The 13,781-nt window shown below is 42.3% G+C and overlaps 2 protein-coding genes across 3 annotated transcripts in view; both read left to right on the top strand.

Moving 5' to 3' along the window:
* The window catches only part of LOC112449917, an 11,610-nt gene extending 7,411 nt beyond the window's left edge, over window positions 1-4,199 (top strand). For both annotated transcript variants that reach the window (XM_037981983.1, XM_037981984.1), the window contains one exon: window positions 270-4,199. In XM_037981983.1, the coding sequence (XP_037837911.1) occupies window positions 321-2,708 (2,388 nt within the window). In that variant the 5' untranslated portion in view covers window positions 270-320 and the 3' untranslated portion in view covers window positions 2,709-4,199. The remainder of the gene's footprint in view (window positions 1-269) is intronic.
* Window positions 4,200-4,254: 55 nt separating this feature from the next.
* On the top strand, window positions 4,255-10,639 carry LOC108250799. Its single transcript, XM_037981982.1, has 4 exons — window positions 4,255-4,917; window positions 5,533-5,644; window positions 6,763-9,811; window positions 10,172-10,639. The coding sequence occupies exons 2-4, from the start codon at window positions 5,545-5,547 to the stop codon at window positions 10,233-10,235; spliced, it is 3,213 nt and encodes a 1,070-aa protein (XP_037837910.1). The 5' UTR covers window positions 4,255-4,917; window positions 5,533-5,544; the 3' UTR covers window positions 10,236-10,639.
* The last annotated feature ends 3,142 nt before the right edge of the window (window positions 10,640-13,781 follow it).

The raw sequence follows: 13,781 nt of genomic DNA, 5'->3' as shown, positions 1-13,781 counted from the left end.
GTACCTGTTGACACTGTACCTGTTGTGTCACTGTACCTGTTGTGTCACTGTACCTGTTGTCACTGTACCTGTTGACACTGTACCTGTTGTGTCACTGTACCTGTTGTGTCACTGTACCTGTTGTGTCACTGTACCTGTTGACACTGTACCTTTTGACACTGTACCTGTTGTGTCACTGTACCTGTTGTGTCACTGTACCTGTTGTGACACTGTACCTGTTGGAACTGCACCTGTTGTTGAACCTGTACTCTTTTTCTCACCACATGCAGGTTCAGAGATCAGACCAGAGAAACTCCTTCAGAGGGAAATCAACCACCACGATGTTGATCTTCGAGTCAAACTCATTGGAAACAGTTCTGGTTGTTGTTGTGGTTCTGGTACTTGTGTTACTTTGGCTGAATGTCACCACAGTCACAGATTTCGTCCATGCTACCTGGGACCATATCAAGTCTGCAATCCCAGGAGGAAATCATGCTTACCTAATCATAGTATCAATACTGATGATCCTGATGTTCTTGTTGGGATTGTTCTCATTGGTTCTCTTGGTTTTTGGGATTGTGATGCTTTCTTTCCATTGGCTGAATGTCACCATAGTCACAGATTCATTCAGATCAGCTTGGAACCATTTCCAGGCTGAAAATGATGCTAATATACTAGTAGCATCAATCCTGATGATGTTGATGTTTGTCTTTGGTTTAATTTCCTCAGCTGTCTTGGTTATTGGGGTTGTCCTACTTTCTTTCCATTGGCTGAATGTTACCATAGTAACAGATTTGTTTGAATCAAGCTGGAACCATTTCAAGTCTGTATTCCCTGGAGAAAATCCTCCTAAGATAATAGGAGCATCAGTACTGCTGATCATGCTGTTTGTCTTTGGGTCAGTGTCCTCAGTCTTGGTTTTTGGGGTTGGGATACTTTCGGTACATTTGCTCAATCCTACCATCCTGACAGATTCATTCACTTCAGGCTGGAATCGTATCAAGGATGAATTTCCAGGAGAAAATCATGCCAGGATGTTAGCAGCGTCAGTACTGATGATCATGCTGTTTGTCTTTGGGTCAGTCTCCTCAGCTGTCTTGGTTATCGGGGTTCTAATATTCTCGTCACAGTCGCTGAGCGTCACCATAGTGACAGAATCATTCAGATCAGGCTGGAACCATGTCAGGTCTATCTTCCAAGGGGAACATCTTGTTAAGATGTTAGAAGAAACAACACTGACAATCAAGAGGTTCATCTTTGAGTCAAGGCTGTCAGTAACTCTCCTGGTTCTTGTGGTTTTAGTTGTTTCGATTCTTTGGCTGAACTTCACCATCCTGACTGATTTATTTATATCAGGCTGGAGCTTTTTAAGGTCCGTCGTTCCAGGACTGTTCCTTGTTGAGACATTAGGAGCGTCAACACTGACGATCACAACATTTGTCTTTGGATCGTACTCATCAACTGTTCTGGTGGTCGGGGTTCTGATCCTCTCAGTACATCTGATAACGTTCACCACAGGCTGGAACCGTTTCAGACCAGTCACCCCAGGAGGAAACCCAGCTAAGATATTTGTACCGTCAACAGTGACGATTACGATTTTTATCTTTGGGTCCGTCTCATCAGCTCTCTTCGTTATCAGTGTTCTAATATTCTCACCACATTTTCTGAACGTCACCACAGTGAGAGATTACTTTAACTTGTTTTGGAACCACTTTAGTTCAGTCATCAGCGATTCCATTTTAGAGATGGTCGATGGCAGGAGTGGATTGGCTAACGTTGTTAAAGAAAAGAGCGCCCTGCTGACTCCACAAACAGGATCTCTCCCCGTTTATAAAATTCCACTGAAAGAAAAACAAACCGATTCTAAAGGATACAAATATTTCAGGTTTGGTAAAAAATCCACCAAACCCAACCGCACCATCGTGGTTCTTGGAGCCGCAGGTGCTGGGAAGTCGACGGTCATCAGTGGGATGATTAATTATATCCTGGGCGTTAAATGGGAAGACTCGTATCGCTTCAAGTTGGTGGATGAAGATCAGGTCACTGTGTACAAAATCTATCACCAGAAGGGTTTTAAAATCAACTACTCACTGACGATTGTGGACACTCCAGGCTTCGGAGACACCAGAGACGGAGAGGTCTCTGAGCAGCTGCGGAAACTCTTTTATTCCCTGCTGGATTTCGGTGAAATTGATGCTGTGTGTTTTGTAGCTCAGGCCTCTTTAACTCAACTCACACCAACACAGAAACACATGTTTGATTCGATTCTCTCAATCTTTGGCAAAGATGTGGCAGAAAACATTCGGATTCTGGTGACGTTTGCAGACGATCAGCTGCCCCCGGTTCTGGAAGCGATCAGGGTTTCAGGCGTCTCATGTCCCAGAACCAAAGACGGGCTGCCGGTTTACTTTAAGTTCAACAGCTCAGCTCTGTTTGCAGACAACACCTCTGCAGCAGGGAGCACGAGCGGCAGCGACACAAAACAAAACTCTTATCAGATGTTTTGGCACATGGGAACAAGCAGCATGATGAGTTTCTTTACGGCTCTGGTTTGCATGAAAACCATCAGACTGACGCTGACCGATGAGGTCCTGGGAGGCCGACAGCAGGTGGAGAGTTCGGTGGAGAATCTGCAGATGCAGGTGAAACTGGGTCTGGCCAAACTTGAGAAAATAAAGGAAACGATTGGAAAAGTTAAAGAGCACGAAGCAGAGATCAGCAGAAATTAGGACTTTGAGTTTTACGTCATCGTTAAAAAACCTGTTAAAGTTGACATTTCTCAAAGCGGACGGTACATCACCAACTGTCAGCAGTGTCAGTTCACCTGTCACTTCCCCTGCGGCATACCCAACGATGATGGGAAAAAAGGATGCTCAGCTATGGGCAGTAACGGATACTGTACCGTGTGTCCAGGGAAATGTTTCTGGAACGTGCATTTTAATCAGAAGTTCAAATGGGTGTATCAGGAGTTTAAAGAGAAGCGAACAGCGAAGGAGCTGAAGGAGAACTTCGAGGAATCCACCGAAGAGAAGATGAGCAGTCAGGGGCTGATTGACGAGCTGAAGGCTGAATACGACGCAGGGCTGGAGGAGGTGATGAAACTGGTCCAGCTGTCAGCCACGTGTCTGAACAGACTGAAGGAGATGGCCCTGCAGCCCAATCCTCTGTCCACACCGCAGTACATCGAGCTGCTGATTGAAGGAGAGAGACGAGAGGCCAAACCAGGCTGGGAGCAACGAGTCGAGGCTCTGATGAACGTGAAACAAAAAGCAGAGAGCGCAGCGGAACAATGAGAGGAACCAGGAGCCCATTAATAATCTGCAGCCATGAAACTAATTAAACTCCTCAGGGTCCAAATGACACCAGCAACAAACAAATATCTGCATTTATTTGAAATTCTGCTGTAAAAACTGACTGAAATCATTATTTTTGTTCCTAATCCAAACTGATCATGTTGTTGGAACTGTACATTATATTCAAACTTTAATACGTTTTTATTCAGAGGGATTTTTAATGTTTGAGATGTTTGTTGTTGTTTTTATTTTCTTTAATGTGGGTTTATTTTCTTCAAGTCTTTTTAAATCTTTCTGGTGTAAAAGCACATTATTTGTACAGATGTGTGTCTTTTTTATGTGTTCTGATAAAAAAAATAAATAAAACAAAAACAAAATATCTACGAGTAGACTCTGCTCTGTTCTTAGTTTCACAGCCTGACATCTGACTGCATGTCTCCAGCAGTCTCTGTGTCCAGGGGGACACCTGGACAGGTCACAGGGACACAGGGACACATGGGACAGACGTGACTGTTTGATGTGTCATATAATCATAAATAACTAAAAGTAGAATTTAAATATTTTCCACCAACATCTTACTGTAAAAAGCACCAAAGTAGAGGAAGGTGAGCACCATCTAAAAATAGATTTTATTCATTTTTGTCATTAAATCGCTTTTTGTTTGTCAGAATAAACTCTTCACTTTGTCCACAAGGGGGCAGCAGCACATCATCTGAGAAACTCATTTAGTTTATTTGTTCATTTATTTAAACTGACAAAAACCTCTTTATTCTGCATATTTTACAGTAAATCCTCTGAATGGGTCACTGATGCATCTGACTCTAATCTGCAGGTTTTTGTTTTTGACATTTCTGTCATTTATAAAAAATAAACTTATTTTAACTTTTGACACATGATCTTATTTTAGGTCATTTCTGTTTATTTTTAGTTGTAGTTGAAAAGTTTTGCACAGATCAAACCAAACTGAAGCAGCGGAGTGGTTCAATTTGGTCCTCCTCCTCCTCCTCCTCCTCCTCAGGAGGAAGCATATAAAGACAGAAGTAGCAGCTCTTCCTCTCTGACCCTCACCATCACACCTCCTCCTCCTCCTCCTCCTCCTCCTCAGGAGGAAGCATATAAAGACAGAAGTAGCAGCTCTTCCTCTCTGACCATCACCTCCTCCTCCTCCTCCTCCTCCTCCTCTGGTAAGTCCTGAATGCTGCTGTGACTCTGAGACAAATAACTTCTTCATGTTCTGTTTAACAAACTCAAACTCATCTAAGAGTTTAAACTATAAAACTCATTTGGAAACTGGTTTTTGTTCTGAACATCAGATTATTTCTCTGTGTGAAGATTATTGTGTTTTAGCTCCTGTTCAGAGTCATAAATTAATATTTCTGCACGATTCGACGAGTTTCCAACTAAAGCAGGAAGTTTCTTCCTCCTGACTGAAGTTCAGTAAAATACAAGAACAAACTGTAAGACTGTTTAAATTAAAGTGTGCTTATTTTAAAGTTATAATTCATTAAAGGTGAGGGTTTTTTCTGCATAAGTCTAAATAATGTTTAAAATGAAGCAGAAGTTTTTAAAACAATAACAGAATAATTTAATAATTTAATTCCTTCTGTCTCTCAGGAATCAGGATCTCATCTGGAAACTCGACCAGGTGAATAATGTTTTACAGTATTTGTATTCATGCAGTCATTTGGAAACAGAACAGGTTTGAAAAACATTTGTGTTACAATGATGAGAAAGGAGTTGTAATTTTTAGGTTTTATGTCCAATGTTACAAAACAAGTGACTTTTTTGCTGTTTTTCAGTTTTTATTTAATATCTGAAATATCCATGTTGCCACCCCTTCTCCTCCTTTTACAAACTAAGTTATTTATGTTTTATTAATTATTAGTAATTCTTGCTTGTTGTGTCTCAGTGTTTTTATTTTGATGTAAAAGAGCAGAAATGTCCTGAAGCAGAAAATGTTGCCTAAATATAAATATAAATATAAAAAGTCAGAATTATCTTTTTAACAAACGTGGTTCTAACTCAAGTTTTGAATTTTAGAAAAACTTGTTAATAATTACAATATTAATAATGTGAAAACTTTAACTGAAGTTCGATGATGTTTCTCCTGAAAATAAAAGCAGCAGTTTAAAGGAGACGTGGCGTCAGCGTCTTATTATTAGCATCTTAAGGAAGAATTAAATTCCACCAAGCTGCAGATATTGGACAACATTTATCGAAGAGCCATCAGCTGACGTCCTGTTTGTTTTATTTCTTTCAGCTTCTTTCCGGGATGAACCCAAACAGCAGCAGAACGATGGTGGTCGCAGCGCTCGGCCGGCCTTTCAGCCTCGGGATGCTTTACGACTGCCGGCGGGATTTACTCGTCCCTGGTAGGGATGAGCTGCTTCTGTTCTCATCACAGTGGGCTCAGGAAGCTGAGATTAAACATTTTTAATTGTATTCAGATTTATATTATGTTTATAGACATAAATGGTCACTGAACAATTAGACTTAAACAAAATTATCTGCAAGTCTTCAAATTCAAAACAAGCTGGATGGATTTTTATATTAACAGAATCAGTTTCCATGATGGACAAAGAAAACTGAACAAATGTACAAAATAATGTTTGTTTTCTGGTTCCAAACTTGAGATGAACACTTTAACCTGTTGTTTTAATGAGCTTAAAAGGGATATTCTGGTCATTTCTGAAGCGATGTTCTGTCAGGTAACAGTAAATGGACTGAACTCCAAACAACACAACCTGCCCTCATTAACCCATCCATACTACATCTCTACAAACTGGAGGCAGTGAGGGGTTCAGTGCTTTGCCCAAAGGCACTTCAACAAGTGACTGCTGCCAGGAATCAAACCTCCAACTCTCTCATTAGAGGTCAACTGCTCTAACCACTGATCCACAGTGTTAGTACTGATAGTTATCAATACTTATTACTGTTTAAAATCATAAAAATCATTCCTCAACACATTCCACACGAAGCAGATTCAGTTCAGATACAGTTTGAAATGTGTGACTGAAGGTAGATGTTGGGATAAACGTTTTTATTCCAGCCGTTAGCAGCAGCTAACTGGAGCGAGGAGCTGACTGATAAGCTGTGATGATTGTTGAAAACAGAATAAAGAACAAAGATAAAAACACGACCGATCATGGATTTAATTAGCAACAGAAATGTTGTTCAGTTGAGAAAATGGTGACAAACTAAACATCGTCATGCATGAGTTTAAAACTTTAATTTGAGCGGATCTAGTTCTTTTTACACACCAATTGTTTTAGAGTTATTTTATAAGCCTGGAAAGCCTTTAGCCTAGCCTGAAGACTTCTGGTCTTTTCTCCAGGCTCTACGGCTGATAAGGTGCTAATTATTGATGATTATTTGACAGAACATCACTTCAGAAACGTCTTGTTTCCTCATCTAAAGCTTAAAAAGTGAACCTGAGAAACAAAGAGGTGTTCAGTTTGTCTGAGAAAACGTCTCCTTTATTGTGTTGCAGGGATGACGCTGTGGGACAGCGACGCTCTGGAGAATAACATCGCAGAAAGAGCCCAGAGCTACAACGACTTTGAGATCGTTTCGTCTAAATCCATCGCAGATAAATCCTCTGCTCTGAATGTTGAAGCTTCCCTGAAGGCCAGCTTCCTGAGTGGCCTGGTGGACGTGGAGGGGTCAGCTAAATACCTGCATGACGATAAGACGTCCCACAATCAGGCCAGGGTGACGCTGAAGTATGAAGCAACCACGAAGTTCCAGGAACTGTCCATGGATCATCTTGGTCGAGGCAACGTGAAGTACCCTTACGTGTTCGACCAAGACATCGCAACGCATGTAGTCACCGGCGTTCTCTACGGGGCGAAAGCCTTCTTTGTGTTTGACCGCGACGTGTCTGAGGATGAAAACCATCAGGACATTGAGGGCTACCTCAAACTGATGATCAACAAGATCCCCAGTGTTTCAATCGGAGGTTCAGGTTCCGTGAAACTGGACAACACTGATATTAAAAAGGTTGAGACCTTCTCCTGCAAATTCCACGGAGACTTTCTGCTTCACAAAACTCCAGCAACCTTCCTGGAGGCTGTGAATGTTTACCAAAGTCTGCCAGAACTGCTGGGAGAAGATGGAGAGAACGGCGTGCCAATGAAGGTCTGGCTCCTGCCTTTAGCCAGTTTAGACTCTTCTGCTGCGAAGCTTGTTCGTGAGATCAGTGCAGTGTTTGTCGAAGACGCACAAGCGGTCCTGGAGGACCTGAAGGAAGTGGAGATAAGGTGCAGCGATGCTCTAAAAACCACTGTTGCACAGCAGTTTCCAGACATTGAAAAAAAGATTAAAACCCTTAAAGAAAGGTGCTCTGAGTTCAAGCTGGAATTTCAGCGAAACCTGGCAAAGATGCTTCCCTCCATCCGCGGAGGAGGAGAAGAAGAGGCCGTGCTCGCTGAGCTTCTGGAGAAACGAATATCTTCACCTTTTAACCACACGAAGCTGAATGAGTGGCTGGACTGCAAAGAGAGGGAAATCCACACCGTGCTGTCTTTTACAAAAATGATGAAAAGTGCCAAAATAACCTCATCTGAAAACCAGCAGTTCAAAGAGGTCCTGAGTGCAGAAAAGGCTGTTTGTTACGTCTTCACCTCCCTGGGACGCAGTGAACAGTACCTCACAGATTTATCAAAATACCTGAATGAAACAAACGACGACTCCCAGGATCCTCAAACTCCTGACGTGGAGAAGGAACAGTGGTTCGCCTCCAAAGATGTAGGAAATGAAATGAGAAGAAAAGCAAAACTCTTCAGGGATTTCGCCGAGGCCAACAAGGAGAACAAGAATTTAAAGTTTCTGACAGCGGCTCTGACAGACAGAACTCAGAACGGTTCCAGCATCTACCTTTACGAAAACGGCTTCTCTGTCAGTGAGAACTTTGAGCCTCCTTCAGAAGCTGAAGCTGCTGTTACAGATATAACCCACCACAGCGTCAGTCTGAAGATCTCTCCTCCCAGGTTCGGAGCGGAGAACATCACCTCCTACTCTGTGGAGTTCTGTGTCCGTGGAGAAGATGGATGGAACCAGAAGACTGAACCAAACTCTGGAGAGGTGACAGTGAGGGACCTGAGTCCAAACACAGAGTATGTGTTCAGGTGCAGAGCGGTGACCTCAGTTGGTCTTGGACCAACCTATGATCTCAGGGATCCCATTAAAACTTTACCCTGCAGCCCTCCTGAGAACCCCCGCACTGAACCAAGCATGTGTGAGATCTCAGTCTGCTGGGAGGAACCCGCTGAGATTGCTCAGGACGTTCAAATATTCAGCTACATCGTGAAGTATGCAATAAGAAACAAGGAGGATCTAAAATGGAGTCGAACGCGCTCAGAAACCCAAGCTGTGACGCTGTCCTTACTTCCTCCAAACACAGAGTATGCAGTCAGAGTAATCTCTGACTGTGGAGGTGCTGGAAGAAGCAAAGAAAGCCTGACGGTTTCCTGCAGAACTCCTGATACACACCTGCTGCTCCTGCAGGAAATAATGCACGACTTCCCTGATTTGGACACCAGGTGCAAAAATGCCCAGCAGTCCACCACTGTTCAACACTTTCCACAGATCGGAAAGAAACTGGAGATGTTTGACAAACAGTGCATGAAGTTCAAGGAGGTGATGCTCCAAAAGCTGAGAGAGAATGCTCCTCCCATCCTGAGCAAACAGGACAAAGAGAGCGTCGTCATGAACATGACAGAAATGAGAAATTCAACCAATTTCAGGGAGAGAGACCTGCAGATGTGGATTCAGTGGAAAGAGAGAGAGATCCAGGTTGTCCAATCAGTGACTGACAGGCTGAAAAACACTGAGTTCATCTCTTTAACGCCCCCGTTGTCTTCAGATCAAATGGACCCACATTTAAAAGGGCTTCCATTCCTCTTTTCAGTTCCAAAGGCTTCAGGAGAGTTAGATGCCATTAAGATGAGACCTCCCCTTCCAAAGTATGTTCTGAGCTTTGTTTTCACCTCACTGGGTGAAGAGGAGCCATACCTGTCTGCTTTGTCAGCATCTGTTGACCAAAACAGCCAAACTGCAAACCTTAAAGAGTGGCTTCCATGGTTCAAAGGCAGAGAGGAGCAGCTGAAACAAAAGGCAAAATGCTTTGGGGATTTTGCAGAAGCCAACAAGGGGAACAAGGATATAAAGTTTCTGACTGTAGGGTTTACAGATGAGGAACACAAAGGTTCAACCATCATCCTTGTAGAAAGTGGCACCTACGCCAGTCAGAGCTTTGAGCCTCCTTCAGAGCCTGGAATTGAGAATGTACCTGTCCAATGGGAGGCAGGTGTGACTCTGAAGATCTCTCCTCCCAGGTTCGGAGCGGAGAACATCACCTCCTACTCTGTGGAGTACCGTGTCCGAGGAGAAGATGGGTGGAGCCAAACGACAGCAGAAACATCTGGAGAGGTCACAGTGAGGCACCTGAGGTTAAACACCGAGTATCTGTTCAGGTGCAGAGCGGTGACCTCAGTCGGCGTCGGACCGGCCAGTGAAGTCATCAGCGCCGTGCCTTTTGGGTAAGAGTCTCGATTTGAGGTTTTTTTAAATGTGACATATAATATATGATGTGATAAAGATAAAATAAGATTTCTGTTTAAAAACCTTCTTGCTGAGGATCCACAACCTAATTACTGTATAACTGACAGCATTATCAGAGTATAAACACATTCAGTCCTAAATCATTTATGAGAATAATAAAGAAAATAGGAACCAAATTAGCTCCTTGGGGATCTCCTGTGGTTACAGTGAGAACAGCTGATCTGTAGTTTCATGCCAGGGAAGAAAACAAACGAACCCCAGCCTTCAGGTTTATCTCCAACCCGATGTGTCCGCTCAGCTTTTTAAAAGGATGTTTGTGTTTTTCTCTGCTGGATTAGACCCAGAAACCCCGGGATTGAGATGCCACCTGAGGGAGTCCGACCAGCTGGGGATCCACAGTGAGAGACGACCCGCTGATCCACCTGATCCATCTGATCCACCTGCTGATCCACCTGATCCACCTGATCCATCTGATCGACCCGCTGATCCACCTGATCCATCTTAATTGATCATCTTTAATTAATCAGTAGTATTGATAAATAAACATTTGTAACCGATGAAAAAAACATTTTATTTAATGCATCTAATGTGCTGAAATCTGATGCTAAAGCTGTTAAATGAAAACAGGTCATTAAAGTTTTAATTTTATTGTTTTTACAGAAAAAAAAATCAAACAATTCTGTTAATCTGCAGAAAATTAAAAAATCTGTAACTAAAGTTTAACAGATGATTTGTTCTTTGTTGCTGATTATTTGTTGTTTGTTTTCTTTGTTAAATCAATAAATAATAAACAAAACTTGGTTTCAGCCTCAGAGAATCAATTAAAAATATATTTATTTTTCTCTTTTGCAAACAAAAAGTTTAACTTGATGCAAACATTAAAGGGTTTAAAAAACTCAAATAATGAACTTTTAAAATCCACAAAAAAATTGTATTTTTTATCTAACTTTAATAAAATTATCAAAAATGTGTGTTTGAGTAATAAAATTCCTTTCAGGAATGCTTATCGCCCCGTCAGAGAGACAAAACATTATAAAACATAAAATTATAAAATAAAATATTACAAAATTATAAAACTGGAGAAATGGTGTGTGCATAAATATTCACCCCTTTTGCTTTAAAGTCCACCATGAAGTTCAGAAGGCACTTAATTAGTTTGATCAACTAGAAGTGGAGCTTATTATTATTATTATTATTATTATTATTATTATTATTATTATTATTATTATTATTATTATATTAAGTTCAGGAAGACTCAACAAATGGGCCTAAATCTATAGAATAAAAAAAACTACACCTACAGTTGATGTCATCAGGCTGACAGGAGAGAGAGTCGAACCCGGAGCGCTGACTCATCTTGAACTCAGGAAAAAAAACTAATTTATTAAAAACAAAACCAAACAAACGGCTGACGTGGCAGCAAAACTAAACACAACAACATCCAGAAAAACCGAACAGGAGGCGAGACGAGAGAACCAGACAGGTGAAGGTCAGGAGCAGGTTTAAAGAACAGGAGGTCATCAGCTCAGGCGGGCTCAGGTGGGATGATTTCAGGACTGATGACAGGTGCAGATGGGCGTGGCAGACTGAGAAGAGAACCAGACAGGTGAAGGACAGGAGGTTTTCAGCTCAGGTGGACACAGGTGGGATGATTACAGGACTGATGACAGGTGCAGATGACAGGTGCAGATGGGCGTGGCAGGCAGAGGAGAGAACCAGACAGGTGAAGGACAGGAGCAGGTTTAAAGAACAGGAGGTTATCAGCACAGGTGGGCTCAGGTGAGATGATTTCAGGATTGATGATGTGGGTGAAAAGCAAAGGTATGTCGCACACCGAAATAACTGTCAGAGACTCGTTGGATTCCAGCCAATACACGGGGGATTTTATTGACACATTTACTCTTGATCAGCTTGCCCCAAAATCCCAAAGTATCTTTGAGAANAGGGCGTATTTATACAGAAATCAATGCATGATGACTATGCATACTTCTGACCATTTACGTAACTTCTACGACACTGGGTCTAGCTCAACCCAGTGTGTTTCCTGTGTTCCAGGAACCAGACAATTCCTGTGTTCCAGGAATCCTCCTGTTATCACCACCACTGTTCCAGAGTTCTGGCAAAAACAACCGGACATTCCTAACAAGGCTTGGTGAACTTCTGCACTCACTTCTCCTCCACAATGACAGGTGCAGATGACAGGTGCAGATGACAGGTGCAGATGGGCGTGGCAGGCTGAGGAGAAGTGGAATGATGACAGAGACACAGAGAAGAAGACATGAAGACAACAAAAGAGACACTAAACCCAAAAAGAAACACAAGAAAACTGAATCCTGACACACTTTCACTCCAATATTCACCCTCAGAGTGAACGGATTAAAGATCTTTATAAATACTGTAGTTGTTGACATGTTTCCATGGCAACGCTGAAAGTCAGCATCTCGTCCTGTCTTTAAATGTTTCTGTTTGGACGTCATTATTGTGTCTGGATGCCTGGAGACCTGTTCAGTCTGATATTAGTCTTATGGTGTTAGTCACATGACTGCGGGAAGAAAACGCCTTCAAGGTTTTTAAAAAGTAAAAGAGGCTGCAGAAACACGTCTGGTGAGGATCTGCATCTGTTCCACCTCGCTGAACACGATAATGAAGGTTTGACTTGTTTACAACCGTAAATTTAAATGTCTTAATAAATGTCAGGCCTGGAAGGCAGCGGCTTCACTCAGTGAGCAGATTGTCTTCCACAGAGAGCTGCAGGCGGAGGTCGTCTTTGTGTCGTGACCCTCGGGTTCAGATTCACTTCTCCTCCAAGAGGAGGTCAGACACCGGACCCACCCAGAACCGAGGAGAAACACCTGGAGACATCCGTCTGAAACTGATGCAACCAGTGATGAGTGGACTCAGAGGTTCCTCAGGGCTGACCCCACACATCGCTGACATTTAAACTTTTAGCTGATGAAGGATAAATGCAACATCTGCTGAGTGAAGAAAGAACCTCGAACAGAACGATTTCACAACCAGTTACAGAAAAACTGCATGAGCAGCACAGATGGGACACAATGAGGATTAATAATAATAATAATAATTAAAATAAAGAAAAAACTAACAGAAATCTGAAGAACTGATCTCTGACATCACCCTGAGGTGTCTGAGGTTGTAGTTTGACTGATTGTATTCATTGTTGCTTGTTTTCTGTTAGTCTTCTTGTGTCTTTGGTCATTGTCCCCTCAGTCCTTGTTAACTGTCCACACCTGTCCTCAGGTAAGTCCCACCTGTCCTCAGGTAAGTCCCACCTGTCCTCAGGTAAGTCCCACCTGTCCCCCTGGCAGGATGTTTATGCTGTTTATCTGCTCCCTGCTGCTTTTAGTTAAATCCTTCTTTAATTCACTGAGTTCTCCAGATGTTGTGTCTGAGGCTCAGACCAGAACCTCGTGACATTCAGGGGATTACAAATGTTCATATTAACTCATAAATCAGAGGTTTTAACCTTTTCTTCCTCTAAATGAGCTGAAATCCTCAGTCTGGTTGCAGAAAACGAGGAGCAGCTGGAGAAGGCATCGATTGTTTCTCTTCTGACACAAACTTATGAAGCTAAACTTCAAACAAAACCATACATTTATATTAAAAACTGAGAAGTTGCATAAATCAGGATGGAAACAGTCTGATTCTGGACGTCTTCAGGCTTTTTGTCTTTTCAGTAATTTTAGTTCCTTGATGACATTTGAAGCACTGCTGCTGAAATCCTTTCTGTTTTTATTCTTTTCTATTGTTCTATATAATTTATGTCTATGAGCTGCAGTCTTGTATGCAGTTTATTTATTTTCTGTCTGAAAGTTTTACTCCAGGGTGTTGGAAGGAGCTCCATCCTCAGGTTCAGGAGGATCTCTGGGATGTGGAGCAGATCTTCAGCCCTGCAGAGCTGCTGAGGGCCGCCGGCTGCAGGTCGGACCC

This window comes from Kryptolebias marmoratus, linkage group LG20 (genome assembly GCF_001649575.2).
Source record: "Kryptolebias marmoratus isolate JLee-2015 linkage group LG20, ASM164957v2, whole genome shotgun sequence".
Lineage (NCBI taxonomy): Eukaryota > Metazoa > Chordata > Actinopteri > Cyprinodontiformes > Rivulidae > Kryptolebias > Kryptolebias marmoratus.
This window is presented reverse-complemented; position numbering and strand designations above follow the sequence as displayed.

Coding starts and splice junctions, on each gene's coding strand:
- LOC108250799 (XM_037981982.1), top strand. CDS start 5,545: ATGAACCCAAACAGCAGCAGAACGATGGTGGTCGCAGCGCTCGGCCGG. Junction 5,645..6,762: donor GCGGGATTTACTCGTCCCTG/GTAGGGATGAGC, acceptor ATTGTGTTGCAG/GGATGACGCTGTGGGACAGC. Junction 9,812..10,171: donor ATCAGCGCCGTGCCTTTTGG/GTAAGAGTCTCG, acceptor CTGCTGGATTAG/ACCCAGAAACCCCGGGATTG.